The sequence below is a fragment of the Meriones unguiculatus genome, chromosome 8 (assembly GCF_030254825.1).
Source record: "Meriones unguiculatus strain TT.TT164.6M chromosome 8, Bangor_MerUng_6.1, whole genome shotgun sequence".
Taxonomy (NCBI): Eukaryota; Metazoa; Chordata; class Mammalia; order Rodentia; family Muridae; genus Meriones; species Meriones unguiculatus.
In genome coordinates, this window is record NC_083356.1 from 52698046 (window position 1) to 52724828 (window position 26783).

Consider the following 26783-nt stretch of genomic DNA (forward strand, 5'->3'; position numbering starts at 1 on the left):
ATTGCAGGTAGTGTCAAAACAATACAGTTTTCCATAGAATTGAAGATAGCAAGTCAAGGCAACTTGAGACAAATTCATGAATAGGGCATTTAATTTACTGAGGATGACATCTAACACTCAACACATACTTTTCTTATTGGTATGAATACACATAATTTTGACTGGTAATTCTCCCACATATGATTCATGTGTTTTTACAGATAGCTTGTACAATGATATTCTAGATACCAGGTAAACCAAGAAATAATAAATGTGGCTCAAAAATAAACACTCATAGTAGATTAACTAGAATAATAGTCTTATCTCCACATTTCTAATTTGTTTCTAATTGTGTTTCTCCATTCTAGATTTCAGACTGAACTAAATTACGATGTTCTGGAAGTCCATGATGGACCAAATCTTCTGTCACCATTGCTTGGGTCATACAATGGTACACAAGTGCCACAGTTTCTGTTTAGCAGCAGTAACTTTATATACCTGCTGTTTACAACAGACAATAGCCGTTCTAATAATGGATTCAAGATTCATTATGAAAGTAAGTAATAACAAATATTCTATTTTCCCATTTTAATGGCTTCCCATTTCATATTATCTTTATATTGCTAAGAGACGTAAGATACTTACTAAGTTATTTTTTTAACTGAAGTTTTCTTTTATAAAGAAGAAAGCTAATGTTTTGGTGTCTTTAGACAAGGAAATGGAAAAATAAAATGTCAAGTGAATGTCAGAAATATCAAGTAAGTTGAGTGCATTCGTGTTTTAATTATTTTGTATGGCTTAGGGAAGCATATTAACCAATAGTCAGTATCAGTCTGATATACTTCTAACATTAGCATTTTTTAGCACTTACTTCACAAAATGTATTATTCTAGCATATCTTACTAATATGACTTGCAAGCAGAGTCCATGTCAAATATTCAATTTTGTTCTGTATAAAAGGTTAAAAATAAAGATTAAACTCTTAAACATAAAAATACATACATATGGTTGATACAGTACTAAAAATTCATTAAAATAAACTGTAACTTGAAGTGTGGGAATAAGTTAATCACAGTTAAAGTTTATAATAATCAGTTACAAGCTAACTGCTTCCTTTAAAAAGTCTCAACTAAGGACAGCAAGATGACTCAGCCGATAAAGGCTCTAGCTCTTCTCTTTTGGCAACCTAAATTGATTCCCAGAATCCATGTAAGTGCTGAAGGTAGAAAAGGTATCTATGAAGTTGTCTTCTGACCTCCACGTTTGTACAATGACATAATCCCACCTTCCCACCCATCATAATTATATGTACAATAACATTAAAGTAAAATAAAATCTTAAAAAGTTTTGCTTCCAATTTTTCTTTCTTCTTGCTCTTTCTGTCTCTTTTGTGTGTGTGTGTGTGTGTGTGTGTGTGTGTGTGTGTGTGAGTGTGTGCATGTTTGGCTACATACATCTCACTGTGTAGCACTGGATGATCTAGAACTTGCCATGTTGTTATATTGACTAGGCTTGCTTCAAATTCAGAGATGTACTTTCTTCTGTCTCTTGGGTGGTGGGAATTAAGACATACACTAGCACAGCTATATTCTGTTTTTTTTTTTAAATTCTGTTATTCATGTAGAAATGTATATCTATATTTTTATGATTTAAAAACACTTTGCATATGTATATTTTTTGACCATACTACATAGGGCATTATCTGGATACAAATATGTTTATGTGAGCATACATAAACTTATGTATACATAAGCATACATAAAATACACATTATATAATGGAATAAAATTTCATGTTCCTTTACATGAGGAATGCTCTTGTAGAGGAAACTTCAAAAACAAATTGCTACAAGTTATTGTTATTTCAAGTATACTCTATTATTGTTTCTTTTTCTCTCCAAGTCCTTGTCAATCTCAGTACCTCAAATTCAACTCAATGCATGTGAAGTGCATTTATTTTGTATTTGTTTGTGGCTTTTTTTTTTGGGTAGTTATAGCCAATGCCCTCATGGACTTTCTTAATTATACTTGATAAATTATTAAATTTTATTACGCACAATATTATTTAGCTACATCTATCTCTATTTCAAACTTGTTCACATGGAAGTGTAACTTTTGCTAGTGTGAAATGTTAAATAAGGTTTATCAAAGACTTGAAAATTTAAATGAACAAATGAATCTTAATTAAAATATGTAGCTCAAGTTGTAATTTTGAAACTGAGTCAGCGAGTCCAATCTTAAATGTCTATTTTAATATTAATTCTTATCAACTATTTAGTGACTGTCTACATATGGAAACCTTTTTGTAATCCCCTGCTGCATCCATCATGATATTTATTGTGCGTCAGTCACAGGACAGATTTAAGGATTAAGTGAGACCAGGTGTGTAACACGTCAGAATAAAGATTTCAATTCAGAAAATTCTTAATAAATGATAGCAGCTTTTTCTTTTCTGCAAAAACTAAGTAAATGAGGCATATGAATGAGAAATTCAGGTCAAATGCATTTCTTCTGCTGACAAATCTGTAAATTCGTAAGTTCGGGTAACGGCACTGCAGCTCCTGTGGGTGGCCAGTCCCCTCAGCAGACGGAGTGTTGGCACAGAGCAGAGAGGTGGAGATAAATGAGAGGCACACAGTCCTACAGATATGGCCAAATTCTGCAGGTAGCAACTTAAAAATTTAAAAGCTATCTCTTCTTCCAGGGTTTATTTTATTAGTCTTGTTTTTAACCTATTTATGATTGTGAAATAATTTACACCGTCAAAATTTCTTTCTCACCAAGAAACAGAAACTTGTTGTCAGGTGACACTTCATTAATAAACTTTACTGTATAAAATAAATCCCCTCTCTAAGTGAACCATTCCCCAAGTTCAATCTCAGATCAATCATCAGAACTGTAAAGGTACATTTGACATTTAATTAATTTCTACTTTTAAATCAATTTATTAAAAATGTTCATGTTGTTTTTAACAAAATATTAACCATTCCATTTTACTACTAAAGATTCTGGAGCCAGATGCTGGGGTGAAAACCTGCTAGCCAAGAGATATCCCACAAAGAAATGCCTCCTTCTCCTGCCACCTAAAACCAGACTCCTCAAACTAAATGTAGCTCCTTTCTACTCTCTCCATCCATTCTTTTGACTTTCTTTTACTCTCTCTGCTTTTTTTCTCCTGTGTTCACTCCATGTTAACTGGTTGCTTGCTCTGCCTGTTGACCTATGGTTGACTTCATTTAATCCTTTTTAAACACTAAACAGAAAGCTCTTTGATAAAGGTGTGTGCTAAACAAAGCTACATCACAACCAAAAACAGTTTTTTTTTTTTTTCCCTCAGTAAACAACACAATCTCAGGGTTCACAGTGTGATCAAATATCTGCAACAAATATGTTATGTGGCCCGAGGATTCAAACTTATGGATTAATTACAAACATACCACTGTTCACACGAGAGTTCCACTGTCTTCCATTTTGCTCCATACTTTTTCCTCTCAGAAGAGAGATAACAAAACTTTATTTTTCCCTTCTGTGTGTAACATGTTTGTTGGTGGTGCACTTCTTTGGGTCTTGTTTAGGCAGCCATATTATTGAGGTATCATAAGTGATTCTTCCTCATCATTTCTAACAGACACAGTCTTAGCAACTTTCTGATCTTCTGTCTTACAATCAGTCTCTGCTACCTCACCAACATAATAAAGAGCCCCAGGCAACTAAGAAATGCTGAGGGTGGGAGAAATAGCAGTCCCAGCAGTGAGCCTCTAATTGGTTATCAAATATCAAGTCATCAGCCCTGAACGTATATGCCTGTAAGCAACATTGAACAGACTGAGCAAGTTGTATCTACATATGCATGTGTTTATGTATGTGTAAGTGAAACAATAGTAACTGAAGAAAATGATGTCATGAATTTGAGTGGGCTCAAGAGAAGGGACATATCTGAGAGATTTGAGAGAAATAAAAAAAAAGTATATTTTGATAATAAAATATTAAAATAAAGAAGAAAAATAGTTAAAATTCAAAAACAAACATGTGAAATTTAAAAATACTCTACTAATAAAATAACATCACTTTTAACTTTCAACTGATAAAAATTAAAAATAAAATGTTTCAGAATATAATGAATATGTTGTGTCATTGTAACTTTCCCCAAGGAAACATCACATCAGTTTAATATGGAGTCTTGCCTGAACTCTAAATACAGCTATATATCACGAAGGTTGGTAGGAAATATCTCTTAAAAACTTCAAAAACTAATTCAGTGTGAAGCTTTCTTGACTTCCTTAACAAGGAATACTTTAAAATTATAAATGGGTTCTCAACAAATCAATAGCCAGAGACAACAATTTTAACACTACGAAAAAAGGAATGTCCAATGAAATCAGGAGTAAAAATATTCAAATAATTTTATTACATGTAGTAATAATTATCAACACCACTTTGAAATTCCATTTTTAAAAAAAATCTACAATAATAAGAAAAGAAATCAGAACAGTTTTTTCATTGGATATATCACCAATAAAAACTTCTGAAAATTCTGTATTCTGTCATTATTTATGAATCTTTAAAAAACATTTGAATACATTTTAATACAAATTAACAGTTGTTATTACTGTACCAATATTTAATATTTTAATAATAGCTCATTATGTTTTTAATATATATAAAGTGTTTATTTCACCAGCTTGGTTGTCAAATTGAGCAAACGAATTAGCTTAAGCTGAAACCATTAAAATCACATGGCTAGCCAAATTTTACCATAATTTATTGTATATCACATCTTTAGCCATCATAGATATGATTTTTAAAGATTTTACTTTATGCTGCCATTTTAGAGTTTTAGATAAAGGAGAATTAGTTGTGATCTGGCATTCAAGAAGAGGATTAACATGTAGAGAAAGGACCCAAGCAACTTGGCTTTCTTGATGGTATTAATGAAGGGAACAGATAAGGTGTTTCATCTGGAAGTGAAGGTATAAAACTAGCGAGAAGATTATCCAGTTAGTGTGAAAGCTCACCATTGGAGAATAGTTTCATTATAAGGTAGTAAGATAGTTGGGTATAACTTGTTCATGTCAAATTTTAGCAGAATAAGCATGAATTTGGCCCTATTACCAGCAGAGTGTGATAGTAATAAAATAACATCTTCTAAAATATATAAAACCAAAACTATACACAGAATGGACACATGAAAAGGTGTCTTAGGGTTTCCGTTGCTGAGAAGAAACACCATGACCAAAAAGCAAGTTGAGGAAGAAATAGTTTCTACTTGGTTTATACGACCATATCACTGTTCACCATTGAAGGCAATCGGGACAGGAACTCAAACAGGGCAGGACCCTGGAGACAGGGGCTGATGCAGAGACCATGGAGGGATGCTGCTTAACCAGTAGGCCATTGTTCCTCATGGCTTGCTCAGCCTGCTTCATTTTTATTTTTATTTTTTTAACTCTAGTATGACCTATCCAAGGATGGCAACGCCTACAATGGGCTGGGCCTTCCATGAATAAGAACATATCCTATAGGCTTGTCTGAAACCTGATCATATGAAGGAAGTTTCTTATTGAAGTTCCTTCTTCTTAGATGACTTAAGCTTGCTTCATGAAGCAAAACTATCCAGCACAAGAGACCAGCTATTGTTGAATGATTGATTTGAACAAATAAAGTTCTTAACTAGAATAGAGGAAGTTTTAAAAGTAACAAGAGGTTTTTTTTCCAATGAGAATGCAGACATATTTTGTTTTGTAAAAAAGTCCTCATTCAGATTTTATGATTCATGAATAACATTATCTTCAGAAGAACCAACCGTGAAAGATGACAGACTATTGAAAATACCTGCAAGTGATGATGAACAGTGATATGGAAGCATAAACCAAGTAAACTATTTCCTCTCCAACTTACTTTTAGATCTAATTAATGCTATAATTGTTGCATTTATAATATATACAAAACATATAATAATATATGTTCTAATAGACAATTATATATTCTAATAGACAATTATTTTGTTACTTTCTTACTAATTAAATGGAATAAATCTTATCTTTACAGGCAGGAAAAGGAAAAGAAAATTGCTAAACAGTTTAAACACATTCATTTATTTGTAAATTTTATCTACTACAATTTTTTGATGAAATAAGAATAACTTGAGCAAATCTGAATCCAATGAATCCAATCACTCTCATTCTTGCTTTTCCTGCATTTGCTTCTTAGGTGTTACAGTGAACACATACTCTTGCCTGGACCCTGGCATCCCTGTCCATGGCCGTCGATACGGCCATGATTTCTCCATTGGGTCAACTGTTTCATTTAGCTGTGATCCAGGATACCGACTAAGCCATGAAGAGCCCCTTCTTTGTGAAAAAAACCACTGGTGGAGTCATCCACTCCCGACCTGTGATGGTAAGTTCTCATCCATTTTACAAAATATGCCTAGTTATAAACTAAAGAAGACGGTATAGGCTTTGTAAACATGAAGCTAAGCATATCTTAAATCTTGGCAACTTGTATCATATATACTTAACAGAGAAGAAAGGATACTGATAACAAGTCATATTTATGCCATATTTAAAGGAGTGGCTTTTAAAAATATATTTTATAATTCTTTGAGAATCTCCTACACTGTGTTTTGATCCTATTCATCCTCTTTGCTACCTCCTCCTAGATGCACCCTCCCATTCCATATCCACCCAAATTTGTATCATTTTTTAATGAAAGCCCATCAATTCTCCTTTGTGGACATCCACTAAAGGATGTGTGGACATCCACTAAAGGATGCTAGTCCTACCAGTGGTCAGACCTTTAGAGAAAACAACCCTTTCTTTCTTGGTAGCTATTAATAATAGCTTCTCATTTAGGTGTGAAACTTCATGACCATTTTCTACTTTAATACTTGGATTATTTTCCTACCTTGAGCTTAGACAATTCTTGTGTATGATTATTCAACTATAAGTTCATATCTATGATTGCAATACTATGTCTAGAAAATACAGGTTTTTCATCACTTATAAATTCTGGCTTTTACTCTCTTTCCAAACCATCTTCGGCAGTTATCCCTCTATCTTGGAAGGAGAAAGTACACTCCATAGTCATTACTTCTCTACACATTGACCTCTCAGGGTCCTTTTGATGGTCATCAACTACTCTAAAAAAGAAACTTCACTGATGAAGTTTGAGAGCTGCATTAATCTATGGGTATGACTGGTCATTTGGAGTAAGGTTAATACCACATCACTTTAGCAGAGCAACAGTAGTGCAATCTCCTCTGACTACTATGACTTGTCTAGAACCAGGCTGTTGGCTCTGATTACTATGCTAGATATGTATCCAACTTATGGAGCTGGCCTTATATCCATCCAGAAAGTGGTTAGCTTTTTTTTTTCCTTCAATATTTATGTTGTTAAACCACTAGTGGGCGTGACTTTTGAGGGTAGGTCATTATAATGGCTCTTAGAATTCCCAGCTGGATAAGATAGATGATTACTTTTACCCCCTGGGAGGATGCATGACATCTTAAAGCTATTTAAAGACAACCAGTAGGGATAGGACTTCCAGGTCTTATCAGCTTGATTTCTCCATGTTCTCAAATACATGATGTCTTCTTTTGTTTTGTTTTGTTTTGCTTTGCTTTGCTTTGCTTTGTTTTTCTAGACAAATTCTCTCTAAGTGACAGCACTGGCTATACTAGAACTCACTTTGTAGAACAAGCTGGCCTCCAGCTCACAGAGCTCCAACTGCCTGTGCCTCCTAAGCGCTGAGAAGAAAGGCATGTGTCACCATGCCCGATGCTATATGATGTCTTTTTTTTTTTTTTTTTCAATGCAGTTTATTCAGGAACATTGAACAATCCTCGGACCCCGGGGAAAGCCAGCCCACAGCTTAAATAGCCTCTGGGTAGCCAACCCAGGCGTGCCACGGGGGCAATGCAGATAGGTCCACATACATGGAAGCAAGCCAGATCCTCGGCCTTAGCCAAATGTGGAGTTGTTCGTGACAGAGAGCACTCACCATCGGGAAGGTGGAAGGCGGAAACCAGCTCCATCTTTAAGGCATAGCATTCCGCAGCTCTCTACAGTTCCCCCTTTTTGTTTTAGACGCATCAGGCAAGAGTAGAGGTCTGATCTCTGATATTAGAAATAAATTGGGACTTTGTACAAATGTTCATTTAGGTGTCATCCACCCAAAGAGCATCGGACCCGTCCGATACCTTTTTCTCAGAGGCGGGACCTGGGGCATCAACCCGCATGCAATCAGACATGCTCTTCTCTGGGTCCAAAGCGGCTGACCCTGAGTGCAGTGCTTAGCCTCGCATCCTGAGCGTATCATTTTAGCTTTTTATGGTATCCAACCATGCTTGGGGAGAATGTCCTGCTTCAATGGCTGTAAAGGCCTGAATGATCATGGCTGCATCACACTGTTGTGAGACTCTAATCTTGCATATATACCACAGGCAAACCAAGGAGGCCAACACCAGAAGGCCTGCTAACACTCCCATGCCCGCCCATTCCTTCAGATGATTCATGGCTGCAGCAATCCATGTTGATAGTCCTGTGGCTAGTCCTGCGTCCACTCCGGTAGAATTTACTGTGACAATGGCCACTCTCAGCTGCTCCATCGTAGTATCGAATTCTCCAGTCCAATTACCTAAAATATAGCTCGACAATTGTTTAGACAGATTTGCAGCGCAGGAAAAATTCTCATGTTGTATGCTAGTGACACAAAGTCCAGCATACTTTCATTGACAGCCAGGTTGAGCGATTTGCCATAGGGTATCAATTTGCTCCTGCAAGAGGTCAATCCTCTGATTGAACACCATCAAGCTTCCTTTTAGTTGAGCATTAATTCCTTTATGTACAACTAAGGCATGAGCTACATTGGCTAAATGATTATTCAGGGTCTGAGCAGTCTGCCCAGTATGACTCATGGCTAATGCCCTGGTGGTAGCTCCAACAGCCGTCAATGAGATGGTAGTAACAATGGTGGCTGTAGTTCCAAGATCCCTTTTCTGTCTGAAGAGAGTTTTTTGAACTTTAATGTTAATTGTTCTATAATTTTTTCCTTTCCTTGCCATAACATCTTCAATGACTTTAACTTTTCATATGCCACATTCTCTTTAAACCCTATAAAAGTGTATTTTATCTTACATCCTTTCAAAGCCCTTCCCATGGGTTATTTGAAATGAAACACACATAACCAAGGCCTAAAAACACTTATCCAGATGTGAGAGAAATATATAAATTATATATTTGTGTATCTGGGTTACTGCAGTCACAATGATTATTTTCATCTCTGTCTATTTACTTGAAAATTTCATAATTTATTTTTTTTGTCAGCTGAATAATACTATAATGCTCAATATATAACTTTTTAATTGCCCGTTCATCTATTGGTGAATTTTTAGGCTATTTCTATTTGCGGGCTAATGTGAATACTGCATCAATGAACATAAATAAACAAGCACCTCTGTAGCAGGATGGGAAACTCTTGGGTATATTCCCAAGAAGTATAGTTGGATGATATGGTACAACTATTTCTAGCTTTTTGAGGAACTACCACATTTATTTGCATTTTAAATGTACTGTGGGCTGAAACAAACCTATCTTGAAACTGCCAATCATGCAAATGTACTGAAGGTACTCATTGGCTATCTTCCCATTGAAGTCTACTCTTCTGTAATAGAAAGTCCCTTGTTATAGCAAGTAACATCATAGTAATCTTACTGGTTTTGGTTTTATGTGTAGATGGATAGATAGATAGATAGATAGATAGATAGATAGATAGATCTTCCATGGGATTCAGTTTCTAACATAAAACATGCAGTGTGAAAAAATACTTCCGCTAAGATTGAGAGGTGCTGTCAAATATGTTTTGTCACAAAGACTAGACTGTTCAACTATGTGTTATTTAGATTCAGTCTCTACTTCCTATTTACAACATAATTCCCAAATGCCTGTACTTAGTCCTTTTCAAGTGGGAAGATGACATTTGTAATTTCATGATTGAATATTTTAATGCTTTCAGTGCTATCAAGTTTTAGGAGCTGCCTTATGCCAATTTGTTTTAATAATAATGTTCAAAAAATCAGCAGCACACCCTCTCTGCATTTGGTATGATACCATTTGTATTTGTCATCATGCTGTGACCACAAGTGACAAAAACCATACACTCAATGGTTTTTAAAAATAAAAGCACAAATTATGGTTCAGCTCATCAAGTCTAAAAAAGCAGGGTAGAATACTTGTCATAGCAGATAATAACCAAGAATTCAATTTCATGATTCCAGTAAGCATTTTCTCTGTGTGTTTGAGTAATCTATTGAAACAAGGTTTTTCCAAGGTTCCCCTTGATAGCACAGACCATATCCACAGGAAGACAGCATTATATTCTTATATCTTCAAAATTATAAAAGATTAAGAGCTATTCAAAGTTTCAATATGAAAAATCCCAGGCCCATACCCATGCCAATGTCAGTGGTAAAGAAGGACTTCTAATATTTGTTTGTGTCGGGAGGTCATTGTCCCCTAGAATTGATACAAATACTAGTTAAAAAAAAAAAACTACAAGGTTTGCTGACTATGAAAAAGCATTAGAGTTGGCATTAAAAATAAATATTCACCGAAAGAATATTCACCGAGGCAATATTTCCCAAAAAAACAGGAAAAAAGTACAAATGTCATGCCACCCTTAATTTTTATTACGTATAAGGCAGCTAGATCCAAGCACAACATAAGTGTCTCTCAACTGTAAGAGGGACTGAAATTAACCTAAGTTTCAACGTATGGCACTTTCAGACCAACTCTTCCTTTTGAATTGATGTTATTTCTTATTATATCTCATGTCAGAAATGCAGGCTTGTTTGTGTGTCTTGAAGAAAGGAGTGTAAATTACGAATTATGGGACTCAGGCACTTAATCCACGTGGTCTACCTCTCGTTCTATCTCCATCATGCAGTATTTTGTGTGTTTGTTTGATTTAACCTTTGTTTGTTTTGTGGTTGTTGTTTTAGACACGATTTCCCAGTCTGGCATGTTGTGGTCTTGAAACTCATGATTCTTCTTTTTGACCCTCTGGAGTGCTGGTATTAGAGCTGCGCCACTAGTCTTCTTTTTCCTAAATTCCTGTAAAGCTTCTTTTCATCATGATCTTTTCATCTTCCATCTCATGCGTATGTTTAGTATTTGTATTTTTTTATTTTATTTTTTCTTATCAGTTACATTTTATTAACTCTGTATCCCAGCTGTTTCCTGCTCCCTCATTCCCTCCCAATCCCACCCTCCCACCCTCATCTCCACCGTGCCTCTTTCTGAGTCCACTGATAGGGGGGACCTCCTCCCCATTCATCTGATCCTGTTTTATCAGGTATCTTCAGGACTGGCTGCAAAGTCCTCCTCTGTGGCCTAACAGGACTGCTCCTCCCTTTGGGGGTGGGGAGGCCAAAGAGCCAGCCATTGAGTTCCTGTTAGAAATAATCCCTGTTCCCCTTACTATGGGAAACCAATTGGTTACTGAGCTACCACAGGCTACATCCGAGCAGAGATTCTAGGTTATATCCATACATGGTCCTTGGTTGAATGTCAGTCTCAGAAAAGACCCTGTGCCCAGATATATTTGGTCCTTGTGGAGCTCCTATCCTTTCCCCATCAGACTAACTCCCTTTCTTTCATATGATTCCCTGTACTCTGCCAAAGGTTTGGTCATGAGTCTTTGTATCTGCTTTGAAAACACTGCTAGTTAGAGTTTTTCAGATGCCCTCAGTAGACTCCTGTCATACATTCAATGCACACCCCATCTGTCTTTCTAAACAAGGATTGATCATCTTACCCCATGTCCGCTCTCTTGATTATCTTTTTTAGGTGTATAGGTTTCATTATGTTTATCATATCTTATAGGTCTATATAAGTGAGTATATACTGTGTTTTTCTTTTTCCTTCTGGGATATTTTACTCAGAATGATCTTTTCTAGATCCCACCATTTGCCTGCAAATTTCATGATTTCCTCCTTTTTGATTGCTGAGTAGTATTCCATTGTGTAAAAATACCACAATTTCTGTATCCATTCCTCCATTGATGGACATCTGGGTTGTTTCCAGGTTCTGGCTATTACAAATAAAGCTGCTATAAACATGGTTGAGCAAGTATCCCTTTTGTGTACTTGAGCAAAGTTTGGGTATATACAGTGGTATAGATGGGTCTTGAGGAAGCACTAGTCCTAATTGTCTGAGAAAGCGCCAGATAGATTTCCAAAGTGGTTGACCAGTTTACATTCCCACCAGCAGTGGAGGAGGGTTCGCCTTTCTCCACAACCTCTCCAGCATGAGTTGTCACTGAGTTTTTCATCTTGGCCATTCTGATGGGTGTGAGGTGAAATCTCAGGGTCATTTTGATTTGCATTTCCCTGATGGCTAATGAGGTTGAGCATTTCTTTAAGTGTTTCTCTGCCATTTGATATTCCTCTGTCAAGAATTCTCTGTTTAGCTCTGTTCCCCATTTTTTAATTGGATTACTTGGCTTGCTGCTTTTCAGCTTCTTTAGTTCTTTGTATATACTGGATATTAGTCCTCTGTCAGATAAAGGGTTAGTGAAGATTCTTTCCCAATCTGTAGGCAGTCGTTTTGTTTTGATGACTGTGTCCTTTGCTTTACAGAAGCTTTTCAGTTTCATGAGGTCCCATTTATTGATTGTTGCTCTTAGAGCTTATGCTGTTGGTGTTCTGTTCAGGAAGTTGTCTCCTGTGCCAATGAGTTCTAGGCTGTTCCCCACTTTTTCTTCTAACAGAGTTATATTATCTGGTTTTATGTTGAGGTCTTTGATCCACTTGGACTTTAGTTTTGTGCAGGGTGATAAATATGGATCTATTTTCATTTTTCTGCATGTAGACATCCAGTTGGACCAGCATCATTTGTTGAAGATGCTGTCTTTTTCCATTGAATGGTTTTGGCTTCTTTGTCAAATATCGAGTATTCGTAGGTGTGTGGGTATATTTCTGGGTCTTCTGTTCATTTCCATTGATCCTCCTTTCTGTTTTTATGCAAATACCATGCAGTTTTTATTACTATTACTCTGTAGTACAGCTTGAGATGGGGGATGGAGATACCTCCAGATGATCTGTTGTTGTACAGAATTGTTTTGGAGATTCTGGGTTTTTTGTTTCTCCATATGAAGCTGAGAATCTTTTTTTCAAGGTCTGTAAAGAATTGAGTTGGTGTTTTGATGGGAATTGTGTTGAATCTGTAGATTGCTTTTGGCAGGATGGCCATTTTCACAGTGTTAATCCTACCAATCAATGAGCATGGGAGATCTTTCCGTCTTCTGATATCTTCTTCAATTTCTTTCTTCAGAGACTTGAAGTTTTTCTCAAACAGGTCTTTCACTTGCTTGTTTAGTGTCACCCCAAGGTACTTTATGTTATTAGTGGCTATTGTGAAGGGTGTTGTTTCCCTAATTTCTTTCTCGGCCCTTTTGTCTTTGGTATACAGGAGGGTTTCTGATTTTTTTGAGTTGATTTTGTATCCTGCCACTTTGCTGAAGGTGTTTATCAGCTGAATGAGTTCTCTGGTTGAATTTTTGGGGTTGCTCATATATACTATCATATCATCTGCGAATAGTGACAATTTGACCTCTTCTTTTTCAATTTGTATCCCCTTGATTTCCTTTAGTTGTCTTATTGCTCTGGCTAGGACTTCAAGTACTATGTTGAAGAGATACAGAGAGAGTGGGCAGACTTGTCTTGTCCCTGATTTCAGTGGGATTGATTTAAGTTTCTCCCCATTGAGTTGGATGTTGGCTATAGGCTTACTGTATATTGCCTTTACTATGTTTAGATATGTGCCTTGTACCCCTGATCTCTCCAAGACTTTAAACATGAATGGGTGTTGGACTTTGTCAAATGCTTTTTCGGGATCTAAGGAGATGATCATGTGGTTTTTCTCCTTCAGTTTGTATATGTGGTGGATTACATTGATGGATTTCCATTTGTTGAACTACCCTTGCATGCCTGGGATGAGGCCTACTTGGTCATGGTGGATGATATTTTTGATTTGTTCTTGGATTCAGTTTCTAAGTATTTTATTGAGTATTTTTGTGTCAATGTTCATAAGAGAGATAGCTCTGAAGTTTTCTTTTTTTGTTGAGTCTTTGTGTGGTTTAGATATCAGGGTGACTGTTGCTTCATAGAATGAGTTTGGTAATGTACCTTCTGTTTCTATTTTGTGGAATAGTTTGAGGAGTATTGGTGTTAGCACTTTGAAGGTCTGGTAGAATTCTCCGCCGAAACCATCTGGTCCAGGGGAGACTGTTAATGACTGCTTCAATTTCCTTGGGGGATATAGGGCTATTCAGTCTTTCTACCTGATCTTGACTTAATATTGGAAGATGGAATCTATCAAGAAAATTGTCCATTTCATTTAGGTTTTCAAATTTTGTGGCATATAGGCTTTTAAGTATGACCTAATGATTGTTTGAATTTCCTCAGTGTCTGTAGTTATGTCACCCTTTTCATTTCTGATTTTGCTGATGTGGATAGATTCTCTCTCTGCTTTTTAGTTAATTTGGATAAGGGTTTGTCTATCTTGTTGATTTTCTCAAAGAACCAGCTTTTTGTTTCCTTGATTCTTTGAATAGTTTTATTTGTTTCTAATTGATTGATTTCAGCCCTGAGTTTGATTATTTTCAACCGTCTGCTCCTCTTGGGTGTATCTGCTTCTTTTTTTTCTAGGGTTTTCAGTTGGGCCATTAAGTTGCTTGTATGTGATGTTACGAATTTCTTCTTGCAGGCACTTAGTGCTATAAATTTTCCTCTGAGCACTGCTTTCAATGTGTCCCATAAATTTGGGTATGTTGTGCCTTCATTTTCATTGAATTCTCGGAAGTCTTTAATTTCTTTCTTTATTTCTTCCTTAACCCAGCTGTCATTGAGTAACAAGTTGTTCAGTTTCTATGTGTGTGTCGGCTTTTTTTTTTTTTTTTATTTCTGTTGTTGTTGAGGTCCAGCTTTAGTCCATGGTAGTCAGATAGTATACAAGGGATTATTTCAATCCTTTTGTATATGTTGAGGCTTGCTTTGTGACCAACCATATGGTCTATTTTGGGGAAGGTTCCATATGGTGCTGAAAAGAATTTATACTCTTTTGAGTTTGGGTGAAAAGATCTGTAGATGTCCATTTGATTTAGGGACTCTGTAAGTGTTTTTATTTCCCTATTTGTTTTCTGTCTAGTTGATCTGTCCCTTGGTGAGAGTGGAGTGTTGAAGTCTCCCACTATTAAGGTATTAGGATCAATGTGTGGTTTAAGCTTTAATATTGTTTCATTTACAAATGTAGGTGCTCTTGTATTTGGGGCATAGATATTCAAAATTGTGATGTCCTCTTGGTGGATTTTTCCTTTGATGAGAATATAGTGGCCCTCCTTATCTTTTTTGATTAACTTGGGTTGAAAGTCTATTTTATTAGATATTAGGATGGCTACTCCAGCTTGTTTTCTGGAACCATTTGCTTGAAAAACATTTTTCCAGCCCTTTACTCTGAGGTAGTGTTTATCTTTGTTGCATAGGTGTGTTTCTTGGATGCAACAGAATGTTGGATCCTGTTTCCACAACCATTCTGTTAGTCTGTGTCTTTTTATTGGGGGGTTGAGTCCATTGATGTTGATAGATACTAGTGACCAACAATTGTTATGTACTTTTGATGTGGGGTTGGTGGTGTCACTGAGTTTCATTGCTTGTATTCTTTTTTTTTTGTTGTTGTTGTTGTTGTTGTTGTCTAGTTATCTATTTCCTCTGTTTCCTTAGATGTAGTTGTTTTCTTTGGTTTGGAGTTTCCCTTCTAGTAACTTCTGTAGAGCTGGGTTACTATGTAGATATTGTTTAAATTTGGTTTTGTCATGGAATATTTTGAATTCTCTGTCTATGTTGATTGAAAGTTTTGCTGGGTACAGTAGTCTGGGTTGGAATCTGTGGTCCCTTCAGGACTGTATGATTTCTGTCCAGGCCCTTCTGGCTTTCATAGTTTCTGTTGAGAAATCTGGTGTGATTCTGATAGGTCTACCTTCATACGTTACTTGGCCTTTTTCCCTTGCTGCTTTTAGAATTTTTTTGTTGTTGTTGTTGTTCTGTAGGTTCAGTGTTTTGACTATGATGTGACGTGAATAATTTCTTTTATGGTCTAGTCTACTTGGTGTTCTGTAGGCCTCTTGTATGTAGGCCATGTCCTTCTTTACGTTGGGAAAGTTTTCTTCTATAATTTTTTGAAAATATTTTCCGGACCTTTGAGCCTGATGTCTTCTTTTTCTTCTACTCCTATTATTCTTAGATTTTGTCTTTTCATGGTGTCCTTGATTTCTTGGATGTTTTGTGTTTGGAACTTTTCTGATTTTATTTTTTTTCTTTGAGAGATGTGCCAATTTCTGCAAGTGTATCTTCAGCACCTGAGATTCTCTCTTCCATCTCTTTTATTCTGTTGTTGATGCTTACCTTTGTGGTTCCTGATCTTTTGTCTATGTTCTCCAGTTCCAAGTTTTTGTCTGTTTGTGTATTCTGTATTGATTCTAATTCTGTTTTCATGTCTTGCACCATTTCCTTCATCTGTTTGAATGTGGAGTCCTGCTTTTCAATGACAGCTTCTATTTTTTTTTCCATTTCCTCTCTATGTATCACTAATTGTGCCTCTACTTCTTTGGCTATAATTGCCTGTATTTCTATGAGAGCTTTGTTTATTTCTTTTTTTATTTGCCTTCATTTGTGTGGACATTTCTTTGTGAGTTTTGTTCATTTCTTCTTTGTTTGCCTCAATTTTCGTGGTCATGAGGAACATCTGGGTTGTATCCAGGTTCTGGCTATTACAAATAAAGCTGCTACAATCATGATTGAGCAAATCAGATAACATATTTTCAAACACCCTAACTATAGGGAACATTTATCATTCAAACCACCAAAATTTTATGCCCCCAAATAACACTCAAAATTCCATAAAATATCAAATCTTAGTATTTACGTCATGGAACGGTGGCTCAAAAATCAAGAGAAAATATTATTCTTGCAAAGGAGATGAAAGTATTTCTCAGCATGTGAATAACAGCTGTACCTCAAGTTTTTGGGACAGTGATAGCCAATTCTAGCCTCCATGGACACCAGGAACACACATCATACATACACAAACATGCAGACAAATACTTATAGTAATAAATAAAAAATAAATTCATCTTTAGAAATTGGATTTAGCCAGATGTTGCCACATGCCTTTATTATCAGAACTCTGTAGAGACATGAGGCATAAGCATCATTATGAGTTCAAGGACAGCCTGTTCTACAAAGAGGGTTCCAGAACAGGCAAGACTGTTACACAGAGAAAATCTGTCTTAAAAAAAATAAATAAAAAATAACCAGAAAATAAAACTGGATTTAAATATGCTTAATGAGTCTTAATATTGAAGATATCTTATGATTGGGTCTAATAAGCTATAAATCTTTTCTTCCACATTTGTTTCATCTTGTAGAAATGGTAGGTTTTTAGATTGACAACTGGTATGAGATATTTATTTATGAATAAGCTGATATTTAGAGTTAGCCATCCCACACAAGCTTCTTCTATAGAACTAGGATGTGTCAGTGGGCATCTCAACAATTCACATGCTAGTCACTCTCTTATAAATAGCAATCTCATGAAGAAAACAGCATTGAAAACACTTGAAATGTAGAACTGTCTCACTTAAACAGATGAAAGCTATCACTATGTGCATGCAAATGAGGACACTGATGACGACAATGCAAAAAAGTCTCAATAGCATTCAAAACAACTGCAAAAGAAATGAAAATACATCAAAAATAATACTGACATTGTAAAATTAAAAAAGGGAGATTGATTTGAAGATGATTTGAATTAAGTGAACCCCAGGGAAAATGAATGATATTGGTCTTTGTTGTGTAGGTTAGGAGTCTTGATATGTTGTTCAGAGTGGTTTCAAAATAGAAATCCCAAGTGAAACACGTCTCAAATTTTAGAGTACTTGACCTACTGGTGTATTTGATTATAGTCTCTTCTTAGGTGACACCATTAAAAAGTGCATAAAACGGGAAGGAGTACCACAAATTAACCACACTCTCTGAGCCACTTTCACTCTTTCTAAAACCTTTATATAAAACTCTAGGGTTTGTTGTTATTCTTGTTTTTATTGTTTTTATCTGAGTTTTGTTTAAATTTTACATCCTTTCAATAAGATAAAAAGGTTTAATGAAGTATATTATTTTTATTGACTACACTACAGTGAATAAAATCATACAGTGCTTTATTGATTCGGTTTGTTTGTTTGGTTTTCAGAATGGAGGAACAAATGTACAGATGTAATATAATCTAAGAAAATAATTCAAGGTTTGGGAATCTGGGGAGATGGTCTAATGTATAAAGAATCCCAGATTCCCAGAAACCACATAATAGCCTGGGACATTAATGCCACTGCCTTTATTCCTAACACTTGCATGACAGACACTTCCAAGAAAGCTACCTAACTAAAGCAGTGAAACTGGGAAGTTCGGGGGTCAGAGGAGAAAATAGTGTAGAAAGAAAGACACATGACTTCAACTGCAAGCCTTACATATATCACACACATGGAAATTCACTAGCAAGCACAGGTGTCCACATTACTGTGAATCCTCCCAATATGTGTATACCACACACAAAGGGATAAACACACACACACAAAAGACAGACAAACAGGCAGACAGAAAAAAAAAAAAGAAGAAGAAATCTCAGTATCCAAGTGGGTTCCCCAGTAAGGGGAACAGGAACTATCTCTGACAGGAACTCAGTGGCTAGATCTTTGACCTCCCCACCCCCACCCTGAGGGAGGAACAGCCTTGCTAGGCCACAGAGGAGGACATTGCAGCCAGTCCTGATGAGATCTGATAAGCTAGGGTCAGATGAAAGGGGAGGAGCACCTCCCCTATCAGTGGATTTAGAGAGAGAAGGGAGGAAATGCAGGAGAGTAGGTGGTGATTGAAAGGGAATGTGGGAGGGGGCTACAGCTGGGATACAAGGTGAATAAACTCTAATTACTATAAAAAAATTAAAAATAAAGAAAAAAGAAGATAGTCCATCTTCGTAATGTCATTATCATAAAGACAATAAAGACATAGTTGACTGGTGTATGTAGTTGTGAGACTAATTACAGAAGCACAATATAGGTTTCTAAAACATTAAAAGAAAACTGAAAAATTCAGGAATAATGATTAGCAATGACAGACTGCACATACCCTAAGCATAAGAATAAGATCCAATTCATGATTGTATAATGATTTGATAATAATGTCTATGTTTGGAAGTGTGTGCTTAATTTTAGGAATATTGCTTGCTAAGTTACCTCAATAAAAGGTCGTAGTCATTACGTCTGTAGATATATGTATAAAATACCACATAGATGTATTTATATTTTCAGTTAGTAAGTCCAAGCCTTTATGCTTAAATAATCCTAGAGATCATTGACTCAGCATTTCCTGTCAGTCAAAGTTAGGGAGAGGTCAGACTGTCTTGCCACCTCCCAGAATCGTCACAGATATGTGGAAAGAAAACTGTGATCGTGGTAGGAAACAAAGATAAAGATCACTGAACTTTCTGTTATCTTGGGGAAAGTAGCTTAAAAACATGGTTTTTACTGCCTTGTCCATATCTGAAGGAGTTTGCCTTTTCATGTAGAACAGAAAGTAAATCTGACCTATGTCTTTTATTGGTCTCTTAACACAGATAAAATTAAATAATTGTTGATTCCAATGTGTAATATAGGCTCTGATGACTTTCATATGGTGGAAGATAGAAACATTTTTCTGAAAGTATGTGAATATTGATTCAGATAATTTATTCAAAGGCAGATCATAAACTTTTATTTGCCTTGACTTTTCTGACATATTGCTTATAGACTTTATCACCAAGATAGCTGTAGCATCTTTGTCCCTGCAAGAATCCCATTTTGTTTATGATATTCATTTCTCAATGAAGTACTGAAGCAATGATGACTTCAAACTGTTTTCACATCTTCCTTTACTGCTTTAAAAGGAATCCCATGATGTGTGACACACTTCCCTTCAGGAATCTATAGAAAACAATTTTACATAATTAACTCATTTCTTAGTGTTTAATAAGAGAAGCTGCTAAACAATTAATTACTCATGTTTAATTGACCACCAATTTATGCAAATGTTGCTTATAATTAGAAAAGTGTAAGGATATACTTCAAATTCAAATGTGAAATACTGGGCTATGTTCTCTTGGGGCCTGTGATAATTCTCAGAAACTGTTAATACATTTTTCTTCCCTGCTGCTGAAATGGATGAGAGGATTTTGCTGTATTTGAAAGAGGTCTTTACATACGCCTCTTATTAACAGGAAGTTGATTAGACAAACATAATGGGACTCATCCTCTTTTGAGAGGAGATGAGAAATTTGTTCAGCCTCTGCCTCTCCAACGGTAACTGACAAAAACGTTCTCTTTGTATTTTCAGCACTATGTGGAGGAGATGTGAGAGGACCTAGTGGGACAATCTTATCACCTGGTTACCCAGAATTTTATCCAAATTCTCTGAATTGTACATGGACAGTTGATGTAACCCATGGAAAAGGTACTTTGTTTTATTCAAGAATATTGAATAATTGTTTAAGTATTTATTTGGATACATCTTTATTTTAGCCATTTATTTTAATGTCCAAAACTAGGTAAGTACTAAAATTCAATTCAATTAAAAGTGCTCATTTTTAAATCAAAATTTTTCTGGAGTTAGCTGACTTTTCTGACAGTATAGCAAATATTTGGAGTTTTTTCAGCAATAAAACCTGAAAGAGATCAGCATTGGATGGAGCTTAGTTCATCATACTTGTGTAAAAAATATTTTTATAATGATAGCTCTCCATAAATTTATAACTGTTCCATGTGTCTTCTCAGCCAAATTATGTGTCTCACATCATAAAGGAAATCTTTAAAATAGTACTTTGTTCATAGTAAATATTTATCTATATCTTTTGAAATGAGCATTCATTTGAAAGGTGATGTGGTACTCCAGTGGTTATAATTAATGCTATTGGAATTTGACTAGTAAATTAACAAGAAAATTCATCAAAAGAGCAGCACTGGAAAGATTAACATCCCAAAATATTAAAGTGATAATGATCCAACATTATTAACCTAGAAGCATAGACTTATCTTTAAATTCAGTTTTAAGTGTTTTTAGTTTACAATTGTTGAGACATTGTTAATATTTATTTTATTGTTACTATTGAAAACCGCAATAAATCCAAAGTAAAAAGTAACAATGGAAAAATACTATCAGAATGTCTTAATTCTAAATGATTTTTAGCAAATGTAATTTTGTGGTTTTTATTAAACAAATTTCTTTCAATAAAATTTTACACCATTTTATTGAGCTCTAGTTATGTTTCCAATAGTGACTCAAAAGCTGCTATGAAAAACTGTTAAAATGAGGATATAGGAAGTCCCAGAAGCAGTGAAGTTGTTGTTATTATAAATCTGGTGTGTGTAGTTTTCTAGGATACAGAAGTTTCTGTTGGAAATTAAAGAAAACATCCTATTATTTTGCTGTGCAGTGGATGAAGTGAGTTTAAAATAAACTCCCTAACATTATACAAAAAAAAAAAAAAAAAAAAAATAGAGGACTACAAGTTGCTTGCTATGCAAACAGAGGTTTAATTATCACTTAAGTTTTCACATCTTTACAGGCTGTAAGTGTTAATTAAATCAGTATTTACATGCCCAAGAATGCAGGTTTAGGTACCTTCTTTTAAGAGCTAGCAGTGTTTGCTTGAAGCACTGTTCCAAACACAAGACAAAGTGACTTGAAGGACTTAGAGTTGGGAGAAGAGGATAGTCTAACCTTTCACAAGCCACATTGATTTCTACTTATGGGTGTCTAGAGACACGGAGTGGCATCTTTTTGTGACTAGTTCCGATTACAGGGATGTTCCTTGGGAGAAGCCCTAATCATTTCTTAAATTGTTATACAAGTTGGATTTCTAAGGTAAGAACCTTGCCACCAAAACTATAAATACAAATAAAACACCAAGCAAATCACCGTTCCAGGTCTCTTCCTCTGAAGATGACCCAGCTAAGGAAGTACTTCACTCTAAAGTTTCAGAGTTACACAGCTAAACACAAATGTTGCAGAAGTCTCCATTGATGAGGCCTGCATTCATTCTCATTAATTCTTTCATCCCTGTGGCATAGTACTAATTTATGACTGTTTAATCTCACAGTTTATGCTTTAAGATTATTGTGACTTTAGGTAGCAGTTATCCTCAGTACCTCACATTCTGTAATTACATATGCAGCAGGTTATTTCTACATATCTTTGTAATTGTGCTAGATTTCATCACATTTTTTGACTTAAAGATTCTATGATGGAATTTTAAAGTTAATTGCCTTTCATTTATATTTGCATTATAATGTCAGAGGATTCTTATACTTAAGTGTAAACATCAATAGATTTATAAGAATTTATAAGATTTATAAGAATCTTGGAAGTAAGATGTAAAATGTTTCCAAATATATGGCCAATAATCTCTTTATTACACATATTTATTGACTGTTTGAGCACATAAGACTAATGCTCTGTATCAAAGAAGAAAACAGATTCATGAGCAAACAAAAATTAAGCTACGTGTTTTCTTGTGGAGATAGAGAGCTGGCAGAAAATAAAATATACAACACAAGATCTTTAGGTTATAATGTACAAATAAAGTACAAACCTGTAAGTTTACAAGTTGGAAAATAAAACATAAAATCACCTTCAAAGCTATCACTGGTTAAATGACTAACATAACTGAGACCTCACTGATATTTTTGACTTTAAGGTCAAGGATTTACAAGAGTATCTCTCACTTAACTCACTTTAACAAAGCATCTTGAAAAGTCATTCCCATGAGAAGGGGAAAGAACTGTGATTTTAATCCCAAGCATTTCCTCTCACTGCCTTTTAAGATTTTGTCTTTTTCTATGTTCTTTCTCATGCCTGACCCAGGCCTGTTCCTCAACCCATGTCTCTGTTGAAAGTCATTGCCTTTAGAAGCCTCTAAACAATCTTTGACTATTACTTCTGTTTCCACGATGCTACATCTTTAGGATTAAACGATGAACAACAGTTAATAAGTGTTAAGTTATTCCACTGTACCAAACACTCTTTTCTCATCTGCATTGGAAATCCATGTTATTGATAGAGAGAATAAAACAAATGCAAAATAAAACAACAAAAAAAGTAACATACTTGAAAAGGCCTTATCAGAATCAGTATTTATCAGAAACCTTAATTTTCCCTGAAAAAAAATCAATGTATATGAGAACATATTTAAATAAAAACATACATATGCTCGTCTTCTCATATTTTATCCCATTGTTGGTTTGTTCTCTATTTCCTCAATAGTAGAAATAAAACTGAGAAGTATAAGTAAGGATGCAGAACTACCATACTTACCTATTGGAAATGTAGATCAGAACAGATATTTTGTAAAGCCATTCTTCTTAAAACTGAATGTATGACCTAAGGGTGTAATCATTCTACTCTTATATATTCATGTAGAGAAATTAATACATGTGTACATTAAAGTCATTTTTGCATATTAATATTGGCACAAACAAATTCATGATAAATGCAAGGCACCTCAATGATCATCAACAATTGAGCAGATAAGTGAATGTGATCAACATCTAAGCCACACATGTCTAATGTTGAGTACAAACCAGACCCCAAAGAACAGTAGTTCATAATTCAATTATAGAAACTATAAGAACATTTATATAAAATAGAAAACTGGATTGTGCCGTTAGAAGCTCAGGGATCAATGGTGTGTGTCACAGTGAAGTGACAACAATTTTCATGGCAGTAGTTCTAGCGTCAGAAGTGTACATATCAGTGTTCCTACTGTCTGGAAACTGATCATTTAGTGTTCAAAATTCAGTAAGTTCACAGATGATGTCCACACTTCAGCTTATTATAAGGAAGGTTTGAAAGGTATAAAAATAAATGGATAACGAGTTATTATACTTCTTTAATAAATATTATCTCCCTGTGTTTGCTTTGTTTATTTTTTTTCTGAACTAGATTTAGGTTTGTTTGAAAGTTGAGAGTTCACTAACACCATTTTCATATTGTCTGAGGAGACGGGAGAAAAATGGAGAAAACATGCGTGACAGACACCAGGAAGTTACAAAGATACATATTTTCCTTGAAACTGTAAAAATAAAGTTATTCTTTTCCAGACATGTTCCCATGGTTTCTAGGTTTTGCCCAGCATATTGTTCATAAATAATCTGAAAAAACACAAAGGATAATAATTATTGTGTACATTTACAATATGTGGTAACAGTGGATTTCCTTTCCAGATTTCATTTCAAACCAAGCATATGAATGCTTTATGTTCATGGCAACTTTTTATAGTGCATTAACATGTTTTTGCCCAATGTATGTCTAATATTCCTACTTTTTATTTGCAGGTGTGCAGTTCAACTTTCACACTTTTCATTTAGAAGATCACCATGACTATTTACTGATCACAGAGAATGGTAGTTTTACCCAGCCACTGGCGCGCCTCACTGGTTCAGAACTTCCTTCAACAATCAATGCTGGTCTCTATGGAAACTTCAGGGCTCAGTTACGCTTCATTTCAGACTTTTCAATATCATATGAAGGATTCAATATCACGTTCTCTGGTGAGAAAACAATGAAACTAGAAGTCTTTCAGTAAACCTAAAATGATTAAGTTTATAATATTATTATTAACATGACAAACAAAAATGGGAAAATTGCAGAAAAAATGAAAAATGTTTAAATTAGAAAAACAAAGGAAAAATACACTTTGAGAAGCTTTGGGATGCCTTGAAGATTGTCTGCAGTCACACAATACAAAACATTAAATAAAAGGCAAATAATTAATCAGTGAATAAATGATCTAAAATGTCACTAAAATAACAATCATTTAATTCTCTTTATCTGAAACTCAAGTGACATTCTGATGGCCAAAACCATCTAAAATACTTATTGAACTTAAAGTGAGTATTCTAATAATAAAAATATTATATGTTCTATATATAAATTATATATAATTGCTATAATTCTTTCATGTTTTATCAATTGGACTCAAATAAAGAATGTGAGTTAAATAGACATCAGAAGCAAGAGAAGACAGGGAACAGGACACTGGAGCCTACCACAGATGGCCTGTGAAAGACTCCACTGATCAAGGTATTGAGGCAGAGGCTGAGACTCATAGCCAAACTTTGGGCGGAGTGCATGGAATTTTATGAACGATGGGGAAAGCAGAAAGACCTGGAGGGGACAGGAGCTCCAAAAGGAAACCAACAGAGGGGAAAAAAATTCTCCCAGGGATTTCCTGAAGAGACTGATACTCCAAATAAGAACCATGCATGGATGGGACCTAAAATCCCTGCTCAGTTGTAGCCCATAGACTTAGTCACCAATTGGGTACCCTAGTAAAGGAGCAGGGGCTGTCTCTGACATGAACTCAATGGCAGGGTCTCTAATCACCTCCTTCTGATGGGGGTACAGCCTTGTTATGCCAAGAGGAAGACAATTCAACCAGTCCTGATGAAACCTGATAGGCTAGGGTCCGATAGAAGGGCATGAGAATCTCCCCTATTATTAGACTAGAGGAGGAGCATAGGGGGAGAAGAGGGAGGGAAGGTGGAATTGGAAGGAAATAAGGGAGTGGACTACAGCAGGGATAACAAGTGAATAGATTGTAATAAATAATAATATTAATTAGAAATGCAAAAAGTGTGAGTTAAACTAGTGAAATCTATCTAGTTTTATTTGTCTTATAATGACATACTGACTGACCAAGATAAAAAATAAATTTACTTTTCCTATTTTTGCATATAAAATTTATAAGAAAGAAGTATGAATAGACTTTCATAGGCAACAACAACATTTATAGACAAATGACACTGTTAGTATAACTCCTGGCCTAAAGCTTTATGTGAGGTTGTTGCTCTTTCTTTGATTAATAGAAAAAAGTATAACAAAATTTTTAATGGAAACAATTTATTTAAAATTATAGCTAGAATGTAAAGGAAAGAAATGTGTCTGCCACTGCATCTTCTGTTGCAGTATTACCACTTACTGAAAGGATGAAATCAAATACAGGAAATCTTAGCTATGTATCCAAGCTAACAATGATGTGCAATGAGCCCTAACCTGGGTAAGGATCCTTTCCTTGTGCCAGAAATCTTGTGTCATTGTGCTATTTTCAGTTCCAACATGAATAGCCTACAGGGATATTAATTGCAGATCCCAGCTCTAGTATGACTTGAGTTCCAAGAAAAGTTATTAGGATAAGGGTTATAAAAAGGTGTACCTATGAGTCTCAGCTTCTGTTTGATACCCTGCTGGGTAGAGTCTTTCAGAGGTCCTCTGAGGTAGGCTCCTGTACTGTCCCTTGTCTTCTCCCACATCTAATGTCTATCCTGTTTGCCCTTCTGAATGAGGATTAAGCATCTTTCCTAGGGTCCTCCTTGTGGTTTAGCTTCTTTTAGCTATTGAGAAGGAGGATCAATATAGTCCTGATAAGTCCTGATGGGCTGGGTCAGATAGTAGGGGAGTGGACTACCAGTGGACTAAGGGAGGGACATAGCAAGGGAGGAAAGAGGAATGTCGGGAACAGGAGGAGATGAAAGAAGGGGTTACATCCGGAATGCATAGTGAATAAATTGTAATAATAATAAAAATAAAATGTATACTTACCACATGAAGTTGCACTGTATTATTATAATAGCATAAAAACTATCTCTCTATATAGAAACACATTA

The 26783-nt window shown here is 35.4% G+C and overlaps 1 protein-coding gene across 1 annotated transcript in view; it reads left to right on the forward strand.

Annotated features, from left to right (window-relative positions):
* Positions 1-26783, forward strand: part of Csmd3 (CUB and Sushi multiple domains 3) — a 1323831-nt gene that overhangs the window by 875455 nt on the left and 421593 nt on the right. The window contains exons 18-21 of the mRNA XM_060389430.1: positions 348-535; positions 6189-6377; positions 20458-20574; positions 24453-24668. Coding sequence (XP_060245413.1) covers positions 348-535; positions 6189-6377; positions 20458-20574; positions 24453-24668 — 710 coding nt within the window. The remainder of the gene's footprint in view (positions 1-347; positions 536-6188; positions 6378-20457; positions 20575-24452; positions 24669-26783) is intronic.